Source organism: Lachnellula hyalina (genome assembly GCF_007821495.1).
Source record: "Lachnellula hyalina strain CBS 185.66 chromosome Unknown contig00207, whole genome shotgun sequence".
NCBI classification, from domain to species: domain Eukaryota; kingdom Fungi; phylum Ascomycota; class Leotiomycetes; order Helotiales; family Lachnaceae; genus Lachnellula; species Lachnellula hyalina.
This window is the reverse complement of record NW_022157321.1, coordinates 1-22,056: the sequence shown is the minus strand read 5'-3', so window position 1 is coordinate 22,056 and position 22,056 is coordinate 1. Positions and strand designations below refer to the sequence as shown.

Below are 22,056 nucleotides of genomic sequence, written 5' to 3'. Positions count from 1 at the left end.
GCGACTCTGGATTCAGCTTCGATGGCAATGGCGGACAAAACCAGAATCAAAATCAAAACCGCAATCGGAATCGGAATCACGACCAGAACCAGAACCGGAACCAGAACCAAAATGGAAGCCAGAACCGAAACCAGAATCACAACCAAAATGGAAACCAGAACCAAGGCAATAACAACTACAAGGGAAAGAACAACAAAGCTTGCAATAACTGCGGAAAGCCAGGTCACTTAGCTGCTGACTGTCGAGCGCCCAAGCATAATAGCAACAACAATGGCAACACCAATGGTGGTGGCAATAAATGCTCAATATGTGGGAAAAGAAATCATACAGAAGACCAATGTCATTTCAGTAAGAACAGGGCGCAAGCTGTAAGTGGCGGCCCAACAGTCCCCTGCACTTTCTGCGGAGGCTGGCATCTACAGCAAGACTGTAATACCAGAGATGGGAAAGATAAACAGGGCAATCCACTCGTCTGCAAACAATGTCAGGGACCGCATTTCAACAACGCCTGTCCTTCAAAATCCGGACGCCCTATTTTTAACCCCAACGCGAACTTCAACCCCAATACCGCTGGTTATCCACCGAATAACAACAATGGTTGGAGTCAGCAGGGGACAGTCCACATACCGTGTGTGTTCTGTGGACAGAAGAATCATTTGCAGGACGATTGTCAGTTCCGATCTACCGTCGGTATGAATATGAATACTCAGGTCGACTTTTCACAACAGCAGCAGCCGCAACCAACGTGGAATCCAGCAGCACAGTTTCCTTACCAGCCGGCGATCCAGGAAGTTCGGCCCATTCTCGCAGCAAAATACTACGATGACCCCGATGTACCCACCGGCACTCATTACCCGCCTCCGTCCCAATATACGCCCATTCCAGGTTATTCGGACATCTCCACAAGAGGTCTACCGGGCCAATACAACTTAGGCCTGGGCGATCCGCCTAGGGAATATCATCGCCATGTGATGGTGGAGAGAGATGGTGATGTGATGATGGAGGATGTGGACGGTTGTTGTGATTGTGGGTTTAGTCCCGAGGAGCAGGTGAGAATCATCGAGAGGAGGGAGTTGCAAGAGCAGTGGTATCGTGTCTGTGCGATGGAGCAGATGCGCCAGAAGGCTGTTTCTGGGGGGTATCAGGGGGTTTGGCTTGGCAATATGGTCAGGTGAGGTAAGTGGGCTGGTCCCGGGGGTTTGTACCTTTTCCGTTTCCAAGCGTAAATGAATTCTATCGTTTTATTGTTTGAATACTTGTTCTTGGGAGGTGCGAAGTAATCAAGTGATCGTTGAGGTAAGTTCAATTTGGGTTGAAACCGTTTGTATTTCAAAGCGACGAGACTCTAAACTTAACACTGATTAATGCCGTAGCAATGCTGCTCTTCACGGACCCAGCATCATTATGCCTCGATATTGAATCAACCACGCCATTCGGTCTCGCGACTTGTATCTGTCGAAATCAGAGTATCTCAATACTCCCCGATCAACGTTTTCTGAGACACTTTCAGGCGTGAGAAATGAATCTGTGTTTGGTTGACCGTGAATCCAAATTTAACAACAACTCCAAGCACTTTCGTTCATTCATCACGGGACCAAATCCAGGTACATCTTTAGTACGATACTCAGGGGAAGTTCGGCTGTTTTTCTGGAATTTTGTAAATTGACCTTCTTCTCCAGCCTATCCAGCGCATCTTCTACCAGTCCCACATGGCCCCTCAATGTCCTCTCCTTCTCGTCATGTCTTGCTTCATTATCCTCGTAGTTTTCAGTCAGCTTTCTGTGGATGGAATATGTTGATCCGAGGACTGTGGAGACGGTGAGGGACGCGAAGAGGTGATGACCTCTTTACTGACTAAGCTACAGTACTCGAGTACACCAAGTCACATGACCTGAGATACAGCCGTTATCCCAACAGAATTGCTTCCGGTTATACTGATTGAACGGAAGCAGATTTTTGAATTATATAGCGGGGGATTATGTCGGAATATGTGTTTTCCAACTTATGAATCATGGCAATGGCCAATCTTCCATACCAGCCTTGACTTGCCTTTGGAAAAACGCTGGATATAACGTAAGAATAAAACATCCAGAGTTCAATTCTTTGGGGAGTCACAGCCACAGCATGCAAATAGAAATCAAACAAGTCAACTTTCGCCAATAAGTCAATCATGCTCTAGTTCCGGTGAAAAGAATATATTCTCACATCTTCACCATCCCCGTTCAACATTTGCGACAAGCCGATACACCGCATCCGTTCCACGGCCCGCAGCTTCACCCGCTGCCAACAACTTCTCCGAAAGAGATGACAGCCTCCGCAGTAGTATAGTTGGTGATGTCGCCCATAACAGTCTTAGCAGCAGGGGAGCTGGCAGCCTTCTGGAACCCCTCAAGGCTGTTGAAGTTCAAAACGCATAGAAGCTGATATGGCCCGTCAGTGGGCTTGCTGATCGTGTAACCCGTCAGCCCGAATTCACCCCATAGCTTCACAACCATGGGCATATGGGAGGTGAGATAATCTTGATTGCATATTAGCATAGCATTCTCCACATATCGAATCAGGTGACATTAGAGGGGTACAAACAGTCGAGGTTCAAGCTGGGACCAGCAGGGTACAGGACGGTAGCGGTGGCAGGCATGGTAGGAATTTGGTAGTATTTTGTTTGGTGGTTTGAATATTGTATAGCGATTTTGTGGTGTTGAGTTTGTTAAAAGGTGATGGATTTACGAGGAGCGGGGGAGGAGAGGGGTCTTGGAACCTCGGGTATATTTGTATTATCAACTCCCAGCTCCGCTTCTACATTGTTTAAGTACTTCTCCACAAAAGAGGCCGCCAATTATGAACCCTCAAACTCTTCCTTGGGCTTCTTTGGGTGGCGGCTTGTGGAGAAGGCTGTATAAACACCGTACCTCCGTAGGCGTTAAGGAAATCTGCCACTCCACTTCACATCACTAGGGTGCTTTGTCAGCTTTCATCCAATGAGAGCGCAGCACAGTACAAGTACTCTACAGCCTCTTGGCGTCGGTAGGAAAGGGGACTCCGTGCGGTCGAAAGCATTTGAGCCCCATTTTTTTCTACCGTGAGAATTTTCGGCGAAAGTTTAGTGATCTGCTGTGTCTAAATACTATTTCTATCCATTTGATTGGGAAAATAGGTTGTGCGCTGTTCAAAACGGATCATTTGAACCCAAAACGGGCCGCACGGAGTAGGTAGAACTATAAGGGAAAGGCGCCCCATAATTAGTAACGTCTTCCTCAATCAACCTCGCGCACAGTAATTTCTACTCTTGCTCAGAAGTCTTTCAAGGAGAATGATTGTTGATGTTGAGTTACAGGACCAATGGAGGCTTGGAATGTATCGACATGTTTGTTCTCCTAGTGCTTGAGGCTCTGGACGGAGGGAGCTATCATAATCATCTACAACTAATTGAACAACTGGTTCTATGTCCGCGCGCGCCCATTGCCCATTTTTCTCCGTCTCGAAGAAGTGGACAGCACTCTTCCTATCTTGCACAGCAAACTTTTGGTGCCTGGCTTTGATATTTGGATTTTATCGTGCTTGATCTAATCAGGCAATGCGAATTTCGTCAAAGCGACTTCGTGTGTAACATGCCCATATTACTCGCAGACAACATAAAGTACATAGCGCTATGATACTACAGTTTTAGACACATAGAACGTTAAAAGGAATTCATTCATCCATTCAACGCAGGTCCAGCATCTAGGCTTAAGTTTATTGCCACATAGGGATAAAACCTATGCCCGCGGATAATCAATACAGATTATAAGCGCCAGATTGAGCTCCGTCGAGACTCGAGTGTGATTTGGCTCTCTGCATGTATGTTCTAAGATGCTTCTGTGGTCAAAAGAGAGACCCTTTACATCTACCACTGGCTCGGCTGGGTAAGCTGGGTATTGCCGAGTGGCCGATCCGATGCAAAACCTTCGGCCCGATCCGTACACAATCTAAAATACATGAATCTTGATTTGGCCTCAAGAAATAGAGACTCTGGGCATTTGGAAGTTGACATGGAAACAACTTGTACCTGCATCATGGTTCTTATGCTGTTTCACAAACCCCCGGCGCCTATCGCGGTAAGCCTATCTCCTACCTAGCCTAGTATCATCCTTGAAGGGTTTTTGTCCTCAAATCTCCGTGACCGGTTGGATCTTGGATACTCTGTCGGATCTCTCCCACATTATTCATATGCCGGTTGCCTTGAACTGGCAGATTGGAAGTGCGTAATGGGTGTATGTATTCGGAAAATTAAGATACGGAGTACTTCGAAGTACTGGTGCGCAAGGTGTGAGTCCGGAAGCGAGGGCGATCATTGCCTTGGTGCAGGTTCTGAAACGTACCATTGGGAAGGGGTTATGGATTACCAAAGATCGCGCCTGTACGGCCAGATAATAGGGGAGGGGAGGGGGACTTGAGGATGAACGAAGTCGTGTTTGCCTTTGCGTGACCGTAGCACTTCGTCGGCGACGAGCTATTGGCGGTTCTTGCTCGTGAGGGCGCGCAGGATCCGGGAATTCGTCTCGCGATGCTACCTGACGAGTGATACAGTGTGAAACTACGCGAATAGAGGACCATTGGAATCTGGAAGCTTGGAATTGGTGGAACAGCTTTGCGAAGTGAGAGACATGTTGGCTGATTCATCAACGGCCTCCTCTGCACTTGTCGGACATGGCAGGGCACCGATTGGCCGGAAGAAGTCTCTCAAGTTACAGTACAGAGTAGGGCCCTTGCCGGCGGGGAGGCTACGGGATCGAATCCAAGACACAGACACAGACACAGACACAGACGAAGGCCCGAGAGCGCCTGGCAAAAGGGGCCACCAAACTAAATGTACCTAGGTACGTACTGCCACCACCATTCTCTACTTGTACCATGAATGCATGGCTTTGGGAGGGCTCGTGGCTTGCACGCCTTGGGCAAATTTTTCTCGGAAGCATTGGTCACACAGGATTCAGAGTGCAGGCGCCATCTTGTGTCTGCCATGATGATTATGATTTGGAGGTGCTAGGTGACGGATGGGGCTATAAAAAAGATGTGCTAGGTACAAGTATCCAACTTTAGTACTGTACTTTACACGTCAAGAACTACGGGGCAGACTAAGTTAATAGGGGGCAGCATGGGATAAGGATTGTCTGAGGCTGACCGTTGAAATAAATAAACGGCCGAGCTGGACTGAGACTGCAAGAGGAAAGGGACAAACATGAGTACAGACCAGCCATAATAGGATAAACCCGACGGGTCATTGGTTGGTTTGTAATGGTGAGGGACTGTATGATATGTGAATATCAATCAGCCTATACATGGAGTATAGGACAGTTCACAGTCTAAGAAGTACAAAGTCGCAAACATTCAATGGAACGCAACAATGTTGCCCCTTTATAGCACCTGTACGAGGTACCGGATAAACTGGATGGATAAGTTTGAAGTGATGAACTGCACTGTATGTAGATGTGGACAGCAAAGAGATTTTCTGCAAAGCCAAAACGGATTTGATTACTTCTTAAATGCTCTGGCAGGGTGACTTTTCATATCGGCTGTAGAATGCAGGGAACATATAACGTAATACAAGCAGATAAATAAATTAATAAACACTTCATCTAGAAGTAATTCATTCTTGCACGGAAGTCAAGGTTGTTGATCGCTAACGGCGTATGCGATGCCAGCTATTCCGAGAGCGCTAGTGGCTTAATTTTGTTTCTCAAAAGTGCTCCACCTCCACCTCCCTTTTCCTTCTTCACGTCGTCCGCCCACAGCAAAGCAAAGAGGGCCAGCACTTAATTCTTCAACGGACGGCTTCAGGTGTTCTTTGCTCTCCTTTCATTCCTTCCTATCCCCATCGTCGTCCTCAAGTCGTTCTCTGCTTGCTCATTGCTACCTCGACCTCGACCTCCTCGACCTTGCTGCCCGATCTTGGAGCTCCCTCTTACAAAGACAACACCTTGACCTCTACGTCCCCCTAGAGCTCGCTCTTGCATAAACGAAACATCTGTACAATATGGCTTCAAGCGTAACGCAGAGCCAACAAGGCAATCTCGATAGATATTGTGTTATCCATGTTGCTACGACCTGTGATGAGCATGGAGTCTATGTCACGAAGGATTCGGCAGAAGTCATTGAGCTTGGATGGATTTTGCTCGACGCAGCGAACTGCCAAGAAGTATGATTTGCCAACTTATTCTTTGAATTTACTTGAAACATAGCATGCTGACTGTTCTCTTTAGCTTTTCCGTGAAAGCGTTCTTGTCAAACCCATCAACACACCGATCACTCCTCTTTGCAGTAAGTGAATAATAAGATATCAAGCAGAGGCTTTTGGGCGGGGGCTTAGCTCCACGATTTAATCTTGATACCTTTCGAACATAAACAGGACCAACACTGACGTTTGTTCTGCTGCAGCTAGTTTGACTACACTTACGTGGGAACATGTTCGCAATGCTGGCACTTTCCGCGACGCAATCAACCGGTTCGATGCGTTTGCGTCCGAGCACCTCACCTCTCAGAACCTCGATTTCTCCTTTGTCACCCTCGACTCCTGGGACCTCCGAGTCCAGCTTCCTCGGGAAGCCCGTGACAAAGCTGTTGTGTTGCCGCCATACCTCCAACACTCCCGAACTTTCGATCTAAGAACCGAATATCAACGATGGCAGCAACACCACCCTGAATCCCTCCCGTTCGGACCTTCAATGCTCTCGAATATCTGTGCCGCCCTCGAAGTGGAGCCAGTACAAGCCAGTGCGCCGATTAAGCACAATCTTCCATTCCACCTGCAAGCTTTGGCACCGGCCTCACCTCGCCGTGCTATGGAAGAAGCAGTTACATTGGCAAGAGTCCTCAAGGGGCTTATTCACAAGTCGCAACCCCCGCATGAACACCCTGATGTTCTAACCAGACCAATGGATGCCCGTGCTGACGTACGAGCTTTCCTCTCAGAGCGTAGCAAAGTTCTTCACATGGCAGGCCTTCCTCATGATACTACCCAGTCTGAGCTGGAGAGCTGGTTCACGCAATTTGGTGGCCGACCAATTGCATTCTGGACTTTACGTACTCCTGACCAGCACAAACCTACCGGTTCTGGTTTCGCAGTGTTCTCGTCCCACGAAGAGGTTAGCCCATCATCCCTCATTCATCTTGATTTATTTTGCCAAGCATGTAATTGTCATCAAATTGTGATTTCAGCCCCCCATGAATTTGTTCTCCTACTTTACGAAAAATTGCTCAACTTAAACCCCACGCTCTCATCAAGTTTTTTCTGAACGGGGACATTGTCTAACACCTTTTCAGGCCGCTGAGAGTTTATGCATGAATGGTCGTGCACTAAACGAAAAAGCTATTGAAGTATCACCTTCCTCCAGCCGTGTTCTCGACCGCGCCGCAGAGATTCTTACACCATTCCCACCTAGCAAGAACCGACCTCGCCCTGGAGACTGGACCTGCCCATCATGCGGCTTCTCAAACTTCCAGCGTAGGACAGCATGCTTCCGCTGCTCTTTCCCTGCCATGAGCGCTGGCCCCAGCGGAGATTCAATGGGAGGTTACAGTGGAGGCTACGGCTATGGACCACCACCAATGATGCCTCAACAACAGCACATGGGTCATCATGGAGGTATGGGCGGTCACGGTGGTGGAAGAATGGGAGGCAGTGGTGGAGTGGTACCTTTCCGAGCCGGTGACTGGAAATGTGGATCTGAAGGCTGTGGGTATCACAATTTTGCCAAAAATGTCGCTTGCCTTCGATGTGGCGCTAGCCGTGCGGGTGCTGCCGTTGTGGCTGACTCTGGTTATCCATCCCCAATGGATCCTCCTTCAAACTACGGTATGGGTCCAGGATCAATGGCTGGCACGCCTGGCCCAGGTCCCTTTGCATCTGCTGCTAGTGGCTTTGGATCTGGTGGTGGGTACGGTGGTCAACACTTCGGCGGTCCTCCGAGCACATATGCTCTTCCATCTGGTCTCGGGGCTTCTACTGGCCCTTATCCTTCCTTGAACACCAACTTTGGTGGTCCTGCTGGGGGTTCTCATTCTGCAGGCCCGTTCGATAGCCGCGCCGCTGAAGCTGCTTTTCAATCTGCCAACAACGGCCCAGCTTCTGCCGGTGTGTCTAACCAGTTCTACCAGAACAACCAAGAGAGCGACCCCTTTGCCTTCCTTTCTTCCGGTCTTGGCAACTTGTCTGTGAGTGGCGATGCACGCCAAAATGGAGGGTCGGCGCCGCTCAACCCACCGAGCAAGTCTCCTCAGTAAACTTCTTATGGTTATTTCGCGCTATCTGTTCGCCTTTGATCACGGATTATACATACGTTTCGATTCTCTTCTACATGTGACACTATATTTCAGGACGGCTTTCGGGGTTGAAATGAAAGATAGACATCATATTGTTCCAGGGGCTGGAAATATTTCGCTGCGTTTATGAGGTCATTGTTTGGCATGCACGGACGGCGGCATAGAGAAAACGGATACGGAAAAGCACAAATCTACAATCACCTTTGCACTATGACAACGGAGAGAAATTGGCAGTAAGATGGATAGGATCGTTGCGGAGTTTTTTAATGCGGGATTGGACGGAAGGATAGGCTATATTTGGGTCATTGGTGAGCGATGGGCAAGACAGACACGAACCCGTATTTGATTCCCAATGCGCTGGATTAATGGCAACACAAAATCGTTTTCGTTTCTGGCTTGGTGCATAGCGACGGGAGCTGGGGTTTATTGTAGGGGTCTGGGGTGTCATCTGGTTGCTTCCTCCATTGGAAGCTACGTTCTCTGCGATTTCGAAATTGAGCGCATCTCCTCGATACAGCATGCCTGCGATCAACATTCCCAGCCTTCGAAAGACAATTTCCGTTGGCAGATCTGCACATCATCCCCAAGCAGAAACATCTCGATCTCGATATCAGTGAATCTGCTGGCTTTCTGGTGGATTGGATTGGATTGGATTGGTGTCTGGGCTGGGACCTGAGCAAGCATGGTTCTGATAGTTCTGCACTTCTTGTTTTGTATTTCACCTTCTCGTTGTCTCATATCTTCTATGTGCCTTTTGACATATTTCTTTGGACTGGAGGTCGTGGATTTGACATATTTGGATTTTGCGCGTACATGGGTGGACAGGATGGTAGGTGTTAGTAGATGGATGGACATGTGATGAAAAGATGATGATGGAGTGGGGAGTGGCAGCTTTTTTCTTCTCTTTTCGATGTAGTCAATTTCTTCGTTTTCATTTCTGAACGTTGGTGGGGCGTGGAGTGTTGGTAGTTGTGGCCGGGGGGCTTGTAGTAGATAGATGAATGTGGGCCATTTGGCTTCACAATACATAAAAGTGTCCAAACTAATGACTTTGATACAAGCTATTCAATTGAATTACCTGTGCTGCATCTGTATCTCATGTCAACTACCGTATACACAAACACAATGCTTTGCCTCGGGGTAAATCTCCCGAGTAATGTATTCCAGCTATTAAGGATGTCTACACAAGATTACCTTTACACATTCTTACTGTTTTAGTAATTTATCCTCCTCGATATCAACCTCTATCAAGGACTCTAATCCTCGCTCTCATAAAATCGACCCTGCTCTTTCAAACCCAGCAACAAGAACCCCCTCACCAACCCATAAACCCACAAACACCACTCTCCCCCCTCTATTTTCATCTGCTCGACACCAGACAGCCACCGTATCCCCTCTGCCTCGCGAACCTCACTTTCCTCATCATCATCAGCTTTCCCGCAAAAGGAAGGAAGAATGAATGATGTGATATGATATAGTTCTTGCTCCCTAAGTCGCCCCAGTCATGTATGTGTAGGTGTAGGTGTTGGAAAGGGCAGCGAATGATGTCGTGGTAGCTGGTAATGTGAGAGTGTAGGGACCGGGTTCGGGACCGGGTCCTTGGAGTTGGGTGTAGTAGAGGATGGGGATGGGAACTCGTTACTGACGCTGAACACGAGGTAGCTATAAGGGTAAGTGAGGTAGTCGGGGTTTCCGTGTTAGGTGGGTTTTAAGGGGTAAGTACTATGGGTTTTCGTCTCCATCCACATACAGCCTTGTTAATGCGAATTCTCCCAGCACCGCAATTTCACTTGTAATACTGGGACTTGACATTTTGCCAAAAACTCGCATTACATGTACCGAAAAAGCTCCCTAGAATCAAGATTTTAGAATAAAGGCGCCCCCAAATATTTCCTCTTGTCTACTAAACCAAATACCCCCCTCCCTCACATATTCAGACATCCAATCCCCACAGGCCCAGCCTTCAGCGCCCACCTATCATCGTAATAGTGGAAGACCCCGGACTCATTCTCCACAATCGCCTTTGTCACAAGCGCAGAATCCAGATACGCTCTCGCCTCGACGATGATCCCGCTGGTGTCCCAGCGCGTGACCCAGGAATATGTATTGTTGAACACGAGACCTATTCATATGAAATGAAACCTCTATAAGCATATGTATGCGACTGACCCTCCTTCTCAACAAGAGTAAGAGTAAGAGTAGGAAATAAGAAATGAATATAAATTCAGATTGTCATGTTTATAGAAGAGAGGGAAAAGGAGTTAGAATAACATAATGTAATCATGCATACGTACCATTCTTCAAAACCCCATCGATAGTAAGTTCCTCCACACTCCACTCCTCGTCCCCACCGCCCACCACATGAACCAAACGCACCACCAGCGGCTCCGCAGCACTCGCCTTGTTATCCAGACGGGCCAGGGCGTCGGTGGCGAAGACGGTGCTGTTGTGGTATGTGCCTGCCAGGGGGTGCGTCCCCATGATCGTCCAGGTTACATTGGGGGCGACGTAGTTGAGGAAGGCGGTGCTGCCGGATGTGAGCGTGGAGAAGACGGAGGCGATATAGGGTTTGGAGGGGTAGGGTGTGGTGTAAGAGGGGGGTGTGGTTGTGGTGGTGGTGGTGGTGGTGAGTGTTGCTAGGAGGGTGATGAAAAGTAGGGGGGTGGGGGTACGGAGACGCATGCTGGTGTTTGGGTAGCAGATTAAACTGGTGTATGTAAGTGTGTGTATGTTGTGGATTTCAATACAGAAAGATATAGCATAGAAACATTGTGTTTTAAAGGAAGTAATTATTTCTTATATAGAAGCAAAGCAGTAGGCAAATATCGGACTATACAATCGTCATCCCCCGCTCTTGACATGATGGGGTTGATTCAACTCGCCGTGAATGCCTGATTAGGTTCAGCAGCGAGTAAGAACTTTCGGGCCGTATGCGCACCGCTATTAAGGAAGTGGTATTATTTTGAACCGATAGCATGACAATTAACCCTGCCTCTTTACCGAGACCGCTCCGTGGGGACGGTTATGTAGACGAGTCGTACGGAACGGAGTTAGGACATGGCAAAACAAAACACGAAAGCTTATTATCAACAGAAAAAAAGAGTTTATAAGTTTTTAAACGTGGATGTTTGTAGTGAAGCCTTCGTTCGACACATAGGATGTAATCGGATTGCTAGTGAATGCACAAAATTGACTGTTTAGTGAATAAGGATATATAGGTACTCATGCGACGATATCTGGAGACTCTTTAGAAGAATTGCGGTCTTGAAAGAAAGTGAAAATCTTCGTGAATAATTGCAAGGGCTTAGACACGGCGACTCTTGCGATATATGAGTTGGCTCCCTCTCAACTCTGCGGTAGCCACCACATCTATCTACTTTACGGACCGAACTACTCAACTGCGGTGTTCATTCTCTCAGTAATAAAATCATATTGAATTGATCAAGTAGCCGTTGCACATGTATAGCTTGATGGAACTTCAAAATGCCATTGGTTTGAAAAGGGGATTTGGGGACAGCGGCGGACAGCCAAGCCTATCTGCTGGAGTTTGTGGCTCGGCAGGAAGTGTGATACATGAGAGAAGTACACGGTTTATAAGCTCTAGGAATGACCTGAGAGCAATTGAAGACATCCACCAATCTGTAGAGAGGTTCCAAGACGGACAAGGCTGTATCACAAATTCACCTGCCTTCACTTGAGGCTGTGGAGAGATTTCAGCAAATAAAGAGAAGGATGGAAGTACTACTTCCAAAATAAAGGTATTCAATACTCCCATATCAGACCGCATGGATCATCACACATCACTTAATACTCATGTTTCATCCCTCATAACTCATTAAAACCACCCCCTTTCTAAACCTCACTCCCCACCGTCCTAACTGGATACTTCAATGCACCCTTCGCTTTCGCACAATTCCCTACACTTCCCCCATTAATACTCGCATTAATTGGAACCCCATGTCTCGCCTGCACCCTCCCCAAAACATGGTGATAATACCACACCTCACTCAAAACCGTACCGCCATTATCCAGCGTCCCATTACCCGCAGCCGTAGCATTATATTTCGGCCCCGAACAAGCAATATACGGCAGCGCGCCAAATCCCTTTACCAAAGCGCTCTGGAAATCGATCAAAGAATAAGTCGTGGAGTTCGAAGGATAGATGCCCTGAGCACCGAGCCAAGTCCACGTAGGCAACGTCTCGTAGTAGGAGATGGCGGTCTCGAAGAAATCAATCACTTCTTCGTGTTTGCGATACATGGGTCCGTAACATGGAAGGTTGAATGTACTGTAGCATGTACCGTGTTTGCTGAACTCGTGGCCCCAGAAATCACCATTTGGTTGTGCCTGCGCTATCCAGAATTTGTTCATGTATGCGAGGAGGTCGAATTTGCCGAAGGGCGCGAGAAATGTGGAGATGCTGCTGCCGTTGTAGGGTTTTATGGGAGTTCCGGAAGGAGTGCCGGTTGTGGTGTTCGGCGAGGGGAGGGGATCATATTGTCGGCTTTTTGGGCGTTAGTATAAGTATGGGAATGAGGGGGGAGGGAAAAATGCAAACCTTAGATCACAGTATTGTGTATAGGATCCATTGCAGAAATCAGGCCACAGACCGTGTAACGACCATGAGTCCTTTGGGAGAACTTGTCCTTGCGATTCGAGTCCTGTGTAGGTATTCCAGAGCTGCGTGCTGAGAACAAGCCCGCCATATGTTTCGGTACAGCACGAATCGGTGATGTTTGGGTACGCATTTGCGGAACAGGATAGGAAGGGGGTCTCTGGATATAATTATCAGATCAGTTCCCTGTCTGTATTTCATAGGGAGACATACGCAATGCGCACGTATGGTTAAAATTGCTCTGTCCGGGGTACAACGATGCTTGAGAAACGCCGACTAGCATTGAGCTGACGGCTGTAGCAGCGAGGAGTTGCATCTTTGATTCAAATATTAAGAGAATTAAGACAATGCCAACTGAATACTGAAGGAATCGCACTATGCGAAAGGCAGAGAGAAAATGGCATGGAGAATTGGCAATATATAGCTTCCCCATATTGTTATCAGAAGCTCTGAAGTGGGAGCTTGAAAGGGCAGTTACCAAACTTACGGGTCTTTGCGCTGTGCAAATCTCATATCCCTGGGGTACATTGTCCACTCGTAACCATGTATGTAGGCCCACGAACCATTGATTTAAAGCACGTTCTGAGAAGTTGGTTCTTGATGGGAAAGGTTGGATTTCGAAATCTAAGCTGCAAGAGGAAGGTTGACATGTTAGCTAGCGCGGCACGTGGGCGGGGTCCATTTGGAAACGAGGGTAGAGATGACGGAAAGGTCCCGAGAAGAGGCTTAAATGTGATATTGCTATTGCTATTGCATTATGTTTTATTTTATTTTCTTATTGCATTTCCTTTTATGTACTCTGAAGAGTGGTGTCTCAGCTGGAACATGTATTTACAGATCCTCAAAACGCCTGTAGCCCATTCCATTAATCATATATGGGGTGATTTGAGCCAACTCTTCTGGTACTCGTAAGTGCAAGAGTGCTCTGCTCTGCTTAGATAAGTCTGGAGACCAGCTAATATAATTTCCTGTCGAAAATCATGCCGCTTGGGGCCAAGCGATAAGAATCTGCTGAACCTATATACTCCGTTGCAGGAACAACTCCATCTGCATTGAACATACACCGTAGAACATCAACTATGGCTCATCCTCTACCGAACCGTCTGTCAAATAGCTTTAACACCCCCATAACACTGGCCGCCTCAACTTCTATCGGTTCTCTTCCCTCGTGACGAGGCGGCGTAGCATGTAATCTCCCAAGCCATGTACCCAACTCATCACTCGCCTGCTCAAAGCCCTTGTGTGTAGAGAGTGTCTTGTAAGTGTCGGCAACTGACAAGCTTGGTGGAGGGTGAGACGTTGCGGTCGCTGGAACAGACTTGCAACATCCTCCACCAGCAGCATTTCCACCACAGCAGCCTTCAGGGGACGCTGAATTAGGCGTGGTAGATCCACGCATAGCAGTAAGTGAACGACAGAACATTGCAGACTTGGGGTCTAATTGACATTGCTGGCAATTACCTGGACCGCTGGCACAAGAGTTGGACGGTGCTTGAGTGGCAACTGGTCGATGCATATGGTTGGGATGCATCGATGGTAACTTGATCATAATCCCCTCAACATCGGTGTCTGATGGAGGTGGCGTGACTTCATTGAGTAGAGGAGCTAGCCGATTTTCATGGTTTTGTTCGTTGGAAGCATTCGCGGCGGCTTCCTCGGCACAGACGCAATATGTACCCTCTTCACAGAATCCACATGACTCTATTGGTGGCCGCGATATTTGAAGACGGGACTCCTGAATTGGCTGACGTGCAACTGGCTTTGAAGAGAACTGTGCAGTGAAGTCGACCTCGAGTGGAGTAGATGGAGCAGATTGCCGTCGACGTTTCTCGGCTTGCTCTTCAGCTGATGGCGAGTGTGCTCTTTTGAGTTCCGACGAGGCCGAAGCTCCAGTATTTGGCCTGAGAGTCTCTTCCAAACACTCGCAATGAGTGTCAGCCGAACACTTCCCACACCCAGAGGCAGCAATAGCCATAGCCTCATCAACACACGCACAATTACTTGAAGACGTGCAGCCACCACATCCAACAGGTGTCGACTCAATATCAAGAGCAGGTGAAGCAAACCGTTGTGGCTCGGGATTCTTTTGAACATTTCGTCGATTGCGCCGTGGCGGAAGAGGAACAGCGTCTGTGCCTGTATTTCTTGACCCGTTCCGAAGATAAGACAGCTCAGCGAGGGCAGCCTCCTTCTCCTTCCTCTCATAGTCCGCAATGCGATCAAGCGTATCGCAGCGAACTTTCCACGAGTGAAGCTCGCCTGTGAACCTCTCCAAATCCGCCTCAAGTCGTATGATCTTATTCCTCATCTCCCCTTCGCGCTTTTGCTGTTCCTCTTTGGTCTCCTCTAGCTGTTCTTCCAACTCCCCAACCCTAGCAGCACGTCTCTCCCTAAAGGCACGTTGTGCAGCTCTGTTCTGTGCCTTCCGCTTGGTTGGAGGGGTATCAGTAGCGGGCTTGCGACCAGGCTTTGGTCGTGGCGGGATGATCCATTCTTTCCTGGTAATCATAGAGGGTGTCGCAAGACCAGAAGCTGGAGATAGAGCCGTCATATTGGAAATGTTTACGGTCTTGATTGCGAGGGTGGGAGGTGCTGGAGCAATGGCGGGCGGAGAGCCTGCAGACGAGGGTGTTGACACTGCAGGTGAGGCCATCTTCGCCAAGAGGCAAATGAACCTAGGTACCGAGGACGAGGGGTTGAAAGGTAGAAAACACGTTATGTACGTGAGAAAGGATTAAATCCAACGCATCAATGGTCGATTGTCAATTATCGACAGGATAAAAGGACAGGGCGAAACAGTACTTGGCGGTGCAGTCAGCGGCCGTTGATAAGTTGAATGTGTAGATGTGGATGAGGTTGTAGATTTGATCTTGGGTTATCTGATCGAGAGATAATGCAGGCGGTGGACCCTTCCCTAGCCTCTCCTCCCCGCTACAAATTTTCACCATGAGCCGAGTTCGGACCATAGCTACCCTAAGGTACGTACTTCACGTCATTCATCCAATCACGGCACAAGCAGCCTCCGCCAAAGAGGAAATAGAGAGTCGTACGACTTGGCATGAGCACGTTTCCGCTTTCCGAGCGCCAGATCGGACATTACAGACACACAGCTGCACGTGACGAGAGAGAAGAAAGGAACAATTGAAGGAGCATCGGATGGGCCAGGACAGAGAAGAAAGAGAGAAAGAAAGAGAGAAAGAAAGACAGAAAGAAAGATAGAAAGAAAGAATCCCAGTGTCTAATCCAACATGAGCAAATTCTATTTCGGAGGAGGTTCAGGCGACGTCTCCTCAGACGACGAAGATAACCTCCCATACCCCGAGGCACTACCACGCAGCGACTTCCTTGCTCCAGACTTCGACGCGCCTGCATATCTGTCTACACTCTCGGAGCGCCACCAGACCCTGGAAGATCTTCGGTCTGACCTGAGAGAAAGATCTCAAGCACTTTCAAAGGAGTTGTTGGATCTTGTCAACACCAATTATGAGCAGTTTTTGAGTCTAGGCTCTGATTTGAAGGGCGGGGAAGAGAAGGTTGAGGATGTGAGGGTGGGGTTATTAGGTTTTAAGCGGGGTGTGGAGGATGTGAGGGGCAAGGTTAGAGAGAGGAAAGTTGAGGTGGAAGGATTGTTAGGAGAGAAGAAGGATGTGAGCAAGCAGATTGCGTTGGGTCGGAGGCTATTGGAGGTCGATGCACGACTTGAGGAGCTTGAAGACAGACTTATGGTCTCCTCTCTCGGCCGAGCTGTCAATGGAGGGGATGAGGACTCTTGGACCGACAGCGAGGATGAGGAGGACGACGATGATGAGCTTGGAGTTGAGACTGGCGTCGCAGGAACTAGCACAAGAAAGCTTCAACGACTCGTTACAGATTGTCTCCACGTTGAGCGTTTGTCAAATAGTGTGGGGAAAGAGCACCCATTCATTTCAGCTCAGCAGTCTCGGATGCTTCGAGTCAGAAACACCATTCTGCTTGACCTGAGCACGACGCTGAAGCAGACTACCTCCACAGGTGAAGAAGGGAAGTCAAGACTCCTCAAGATACTTGGAATCTACAGAGATTTTGGGGCGGAAGAAGAGGCGATCAAGGTACTAAAAGGGATGAAATCACGATAGACAATAGGCATTGTAGCATAGCGTTGGAGTTGAAGGCATATACCAGGGACATCAATATGGAATATCTTACATCTATTATCTACAGCTGTACATTATGGCCCAGACAACTCTTTTGAAGTAACTGAAGTATGCGTCCCCTTGAAAGCTCCATTTAGAGGCAAGCCCGGTCCGTTCGTTGAGCTCAACACCACTTCCACCAACTCCTTGTTGATTTTGTCACTGATACGTGACAAATCCTTCTTCACAGCCTCGATGAAAGCCTTCAAATTGCTCGACATCTCCTCCGGAGTGAACGCCAACTGTCCAATTGCCATCCGAACCACACCCATCCTCTCCCTATACTCCGTAGCTCCCACCATATCTTTCATTGTCTTGACTGGATCCACAACAACCGTACCCAACTTGCTACTCGGCATCATTCCTCGAGGACCCAACACCCTTCCAATTCCAGACTTGTTCATCTTGGCCAACGAGTCCGTCTGACAGAGACATCGATCGAACTCAATCTTTCCAGCCTTGACAGCATCAAAGACATCATCCTCTCCAACCAACACAGCGCCTGCGGCCCTCGCTGCCTCTGCATATGCTGAGTCTGGCGGACAAATAACGCATACTCTGAAGTCCGTCTTGACTGGATGGGGAAGCCGTAATCGATTTCGTACGACTGGCCCGTTCTTTTGGGATTTGAGTTTCAAAGCCAACTCGTACTTTACAGAAGTTGGTTTCTGGCCTACCTCCCAAGCTCGTATAATGCTACAACACATCAGTACAGTCCTACCACTTCGTAGACGTGAGTTCCTACCGCATAGCATCCAGCAATGGGAACGTCTCCTCCTTGCTCAAATCATACTGTTTATAGGTCGTCCTCGCCTTCTTCTTCTTCACAACCGCCTTCTTTATATACTTATTTGTACTCGGAGGCAAGACCTTTTCTTTCTTGGAGACGATTGGAGGCGTGTACTTCCCGCGCGCAGCATTTGCCGTTGATGTGCTGAAAAGTCTGATAGGGAGGGCAGTTGGCGTTGATCGGGTGAGCTGTAAGCATGTTCTGCTTAAATGACCCAGACATGGCCTTGCGGTAGCCATTGTGATGTTGAGAAGCTGCTCATCCGAGATCCAAGACGTAGAATAATTAATGCTTCAGCTCCTTTCAATCGAGACAGACGCAGACTAGCGCTAGCGCCTCGGAGCGGAAGAAGTGTTCGGAGCTGGTGAACCAGCGAGTTGACTCAAAGCAAAACCCCCACCAAAATATCGGAACACCCCTCTTCAAATTCAGTTCCTCACAACATACGAAACAATGAAGACCGAAGAGCTGTCGCAACTTGCGGCGGGTCTCGCAGCCCCAGATTTCAAAGCCATTGAGCCACATCTCATTGCCTTGGACAAGCATCTCACTTTGAGAACCTATATTGAAGGATACACCATTGGCGAGGCTGATACGAAAATCTGGGTCACAATTCGAAGCAACAAGGTTGCAAATGCTTTCCTGAAGAAAGGAGCTCTTGTTAACCTGGGAAGATGGTTTACTTATATCGAGCAAACCCATCCGGAAATACAAGAGGAAATCAAGGTGAAGGATGAGGCCGAAAGGGCGAGGAAGGCGGCGTTGAGCAAAGCTGGGGCGAGTTACAATATGGCTTTGCAGGATACTGAGAAGGGAGTTGTTACTAGGTTTCCCCCGGAGCCATCGTAAGTTGTTCAAACTTCATTGAGTTGAATGAGCGCTAATTTGAGTAAGTGGATATCTACATATTGGTCACGCCAAAGCTGCACTTCTTAACGATTACTTCGCACACGAACTCTACAAGGGCACCCTACTCCTCCGATTCGACGATACAAACCCTTCGAAAGAGAAGCAGGAATTCCAAGATGCTATTGTTGAGGATCTTGCTCTCATGGGTATCAAGCCAGACAAGACAAGCTATACTAGCGACCACCTCGAAGTTCTATACCAATACTGCATTCGTATGATCAAGGAAGGTCATGCCTATGCAGACGATACAAACCAGGAGACTATGAAATCTGAGAGAATGGATGGTATTGCTAGCAAGAACCGAGACAAGTCGGTTGAGCAAAATCTTGCCATTTTGGAGGAGATGAAGGCAGGAACAGAGGTCGGACTAAAGAACTGCATTCGTGCAAAAATGTCCGTGGACAACCCCAACAAGGCTATGCGTGATCCTGTTATCTATCGTTGCAACCTCATTCCTCATCACCGGACTGGCGATACCTGGAAGATGTACCCTACGTACGATTTTGCCTGCCCAATTGTCGACTCTCTCGAGGGTGTCACGCATGCCCTGAGAACAACCGAATACACAGATCGCAATCCTCAATACCAATGGTTCCTCGATACCCTGAAGCTGCGCCAGGTCCATATGTGGGATTTTGCAAGAATGAACTTCATCCGGACCGAACTGTCAAAACGGAAATTGACCAAGCTGGTAGACGCTGGAACCGTTTGGGGATGGGATGACCCTCGAATGCCTACCATTCGTGGTGTCCGAAGACGAGGCATGACCATTCCCGCGCTTCGAGATTTCATCCTCAAGCAAGGACCTAGTCGAAACATCGTTGTAATGGACTGGACCAATTTCTGGGCTTCCAACAAGAAAGAAATCGACCCGATCGCACCCCGCCACACGTCAGTCGACGCTATCAACGCTGTCAAAGCAACTGTTCTCAACGGGCCAGAGAAGCCATACACCGAAGATAAGCCTAAACACAACAAAAACCCGGCTGTGGGAACCAAGAAAGTTGCATACAGCAAAAACCTCCTCTTTGATCAAGAAGATGCTAAGCTCTTCAAGCAAGACGAGGAAATTACCCTTATGAACTGGGGTAATGCCTATGTCCGTAAAATTGTCGGCTCCGACCCAGTCACCGCTCTCGAGCTCGAACTGCATCTTGAAGGTGATGTTAAAAAGACCGAGAAGAAAGTCACCTGGCTATCCGAGGACCAGGATCTCGTCAAGGCTGAAGTCTACGAGTTCGACTACCTGATGACGAAGGACAAGCTTGAGGAGGGCGACAACTGGGAGGATTTCGTCAATCCGAATAGCAGTAGCAAGATCGAGGCGCTGGTGGATGCAAATGCCCCAGATTTGAAGGCGGATGATATTATTCAGTTGGAGCGGAAGGGGTATTATAGGGTTGATAAAGCGGCCGAGGGAGGGAAGGGGTTGGTCTTATTTGGAATTCCTACAGGGAAGACGAAGTAAGTCATGTTTTGAGAGATAAAAGTTGTATGTTGTGTGATTTGCGCTCAATGAGCTTAGATGCTAGCATGAACGAAGTGATGATACATGATTGCCTTCTTCCTCTTATACTGCAGTCCCTGAAATAGTTTATTTCGCTCCCATCCGAATGCTCCCAAAACTCCATCCTATTCATTCATTCCTCCCAATCATACACACATATCCATAGTTCCTCCCTATTCTTCCGACACATACCACACTATGCCATACCATACACCCCCACCAATCCACCTCATTCATATCAACCCCTTCCTAGCTAGCTCAATCTTCCTCCCCGCCTCCCCCTCCTTAAAACCCCCCTTACTAACACACACAGCGCGCCCCTCGCCCAACTCAAACTTCTCCTCCACCGCTGGGTGCGGACATGGGCAATGGTGCGGGAAGTGCACGCAGGCGAGCGTGTCTGGGCATAGGTAGTTGGTGCAGCGTGCCGCGTCGTAGTTTTGCTGGTACCAGGCGGAGTCGGAGGGCACGTTTTGGGGGTCTTGACGGTGTTGCGCTTGGTTTTGCTGGAGGGAAGGTATTAGTGATTGCTTGATTGATTGGTTTGGGAGGGAAGGGGGAAAGAGATAGAATGGGGAAAGTACTTGGCCGTTGTTGAACATGTTGAAGAAATCGAATTGTGCGGAGACGGAGGAGATGAGGAGGAGGGTAGCTAGGAGGGGGAGCATGGTGATGCGTGCCATGTTTCTAGATTTTGTCTGGTTTGTGTGTAAATTCCTGGTGTTGGAATTGACGATTGAAGTGAAGTGAATGGAATGAAACTCAAAGCTTCAAAGACTTGTTACGTTTTACCAGAATTCCCAAGGGATTATTGTTGAAAACAATCGAATTGATGTCCTAGAAGAAGGCCAGCTATCACTACCCATTTCCTGCTTACTAAGCCGAACCTCTACCCCTGCACGGCGATTTATACTTTTTATCTAGAGCTCATGCTCCAACGACATCTCTCTGCGGAGCAAACACCATGCTGCTCCCACGATTACAGCCGCCGTTACGGGCAGCACTCACCTCAATCGCTCGGTCCGGTCAATCTTCAAGTCTCAACGATGCTTTTGCGCAACTCGCGATCAGAAGCCCGGTGTTGACGTTTGTGAGGCATGCATCGCACGCCCAGCAAGGAGCTGTGAATAAGGCCAAAGATGGACCGGGAAAGAGACTCGGTGCCAAGAAATCTGGAGGTTCGTTTTCTCTGTCTTGCTATTCTAATCTACTCCACTCTATTCCACGTCCACTCCAAGCATCAATTGAAAATGTCGAAGAGGAACAAACAGCTGAGGTGATTGTGATGGATAAATAGAACAATATGTCATTCCTGGCAACATCATCTTCCGCCAACGCGGCACACACTGGTTCCCCGGCGAGAATTGCGCCATGGGCCGCGACCACACCATCTACGCGACGGAATCGGGATACGTCAAGTACTACAAGGACCCCGAGACGCACCCCAAGCGCCAGTACATTGGCGTGGTGTTTGAGCGGGCCCAGGTCCTGCCGTTGCCGCGGAATAGCATGAGGAGGCGGAGGTTGAACATGGTGGCTGAGCAGATGGAGACGCCGCCCAAGGTGGAGGTGAAGCTCAGGACTGATTTGGCCGGGGGTGTGGACGCCGATGGGAGTAAGAAGGGTGTTGTTAGTGTGAAGCAGGGCTCTGGGAAGGAGAGGAGGGGCGAGGAGGGGAGGGTTTTGACACTCAGGCCTGGATATATGTATCGGGAGGCTAATTGGGAGATTGGGAGGGCGGCTGAGAGGGCCAAGGTTAAGGTTA

At 48.6% G+C, this 22,056-nt stretch overlaps 9 protein-coding genes across 9 annotated transcripts; 4 read left to right on the top strand and 5 right to left on the bottom strand.

The window, feature by feature from the left end:
* Positions 1–2,273: 2,273 nt before the first annotated feature.
* Positions 2,274–2,638, bottom strand: LHYA1_G008518 (uncharacterized protein; the record flags this gene model as incomplete). Its single annotated transcript, XM_031153438.1, has 2 exons — positions 2,274–2,518; positions 2,584–2,638. 2 exons carry the CDS (start codon positions 2,636–2,638, stop codon positions 2,274–2,276), a joined length of 300 nt encoding a protein of 99 aa, XP_031001835.1.
* Positions 2,639–6,013: 3,375 nt separating this feature from the next.
* LHYA1_G008517 (putative RNA-binding protein) lies at positions 6,014–8,259 on the top strand (the record flags this gene model as incomplete). The annotated part of the gene is made up of 4 exons (XM_031153437.1): positions 6,014–6,175; positions 6,240–6,297; positions 6,415–7,121; positions 7,300–8,259. 4 exons carry the CDS (start codon positions 6,014–6,016, stop codon positions 8,257–8,259), a joined length of 1,887 nt encoding a protein of 628 aa, XP_031001838.1.
* Positions 8,260–12,150: 3,891 nt separating this feature from the next.
* Positions 12,151–13,229, bottom strand: RNY1-A (Ribonuclease T2-like 1-A; the record flags this gene model as incomplete). The annotated part of the gene is made up of 3 exons (XM_031153436.1): positions 12,151–12,802; positions 12,857–13,073; positions 13,127–13,229. 3 exons carry the CDS (start codon positions 13,227–13,229, stop codon positions 12,151–12,153), a joined length of 972 nt encoding a protein of 323 aa, XP_031001837.1.
* A 768-nt stretch (positions 13,230–13,997) lies between these two features.
* Positions 13,998–15,566, bottom strand: napA_1 (AP-1-like transcription factor napA; the record flags this gene model as incomplete). Its single annotated transcript, XM_031153435.1, has 1 exon — positions 13,998–15,566. One exon carries the CDS (start codon positions 15,564–15,566, stop codon positions 13,998–14,000), a length of 1,569 nt encoding a protein of 522 aa, XP_031001836.1.
* A 595-nt stretch (positions 15,567–16,161) lies between these two features.
* On the top strand, positions 16,162–17,028 carry cog2 (Conserved oligomeric Golgi complex subunit; the record flags this gene model as incomplete). The annotated part of the gene is made up of 1 exon (XM_031153434.1): positions 16,162–17,028. One exon carries the CDS (start codon positions 16,162–16,164, stop codon positions 17,026–17,028), a length of 867 nt encoding a protein of 288 aa, XP_031001839.1.
* A 92-nt stretch (positions 17,029–17,120) lies between these two features.
* Positions 17,121–18,114, bottom strand: rplA (50S ribosomal protein; the record flags this gene model as incomplete). The annotated part of the gene is made up of 2 exons (XM_031153433.1): positions 17,121–17,781; positions 17,831–18,114. 2 exons carry the CDS (start codon positions 18,112–18,114, stop codon positions 17,121–17,123), a joined length of 945 nt encoding a protein of 314 aa, XP_031001841.1.
* A 214-nt stretch (positions 18,115–18,328) lies between these two features.
* gus1_1 (putative glutamate--tRNA ligase, cytoplasmic) lies at positions 18,329–20,252 on the top strand (the record flags this gene model as incomplete). The annotated part of the gene is made up of 2 exons (XM_031153432.1): positions 18,329–18,720; positions 18,770–20,252. The coding sequence occupies 2 exons, from the start codon at positions 18,329–18,331 to the stop codon at positions 20,250–20,252; spliced, it is 1,875 nt and encodes a 624-aa protein (XP_031001840.1).
* Positions 20,253–20,524: 272 nt separating this feature from the next.
* lcl2 (Long chronological lifespan protein) lies at positions 20,525–20,974 on the bottom strand (the record flags this gene model as incomplete). Its single annotated transcript, XM_031153431.1, has 2 exons — positions 20,525–20,797; positions 20,876–20,974. 2 exons carry the CDS (start codon positions 20,972–20,974, stop codon positions 20,525–20,527), a joined length of 372 nt encoding a protein of 123 aa, XP_031001843.1.
* Positions 20,975–21,255: 281 nt separating this feature from the next.
* MRPL2 (54S ribosomal protein, mitochondrial) lies at positions 21,256–22,056 on the top strand (the record flags this gene model as incomplete). The annotated part of the gene is made up of 2 exons (XM_031153430.1): positions 21,256–21,469; positions 21,589–22,056. Coding segments are annotated over 2 exons (682 nt in total), but the record flags the coding sequence as incomplete, so codon positions are not given.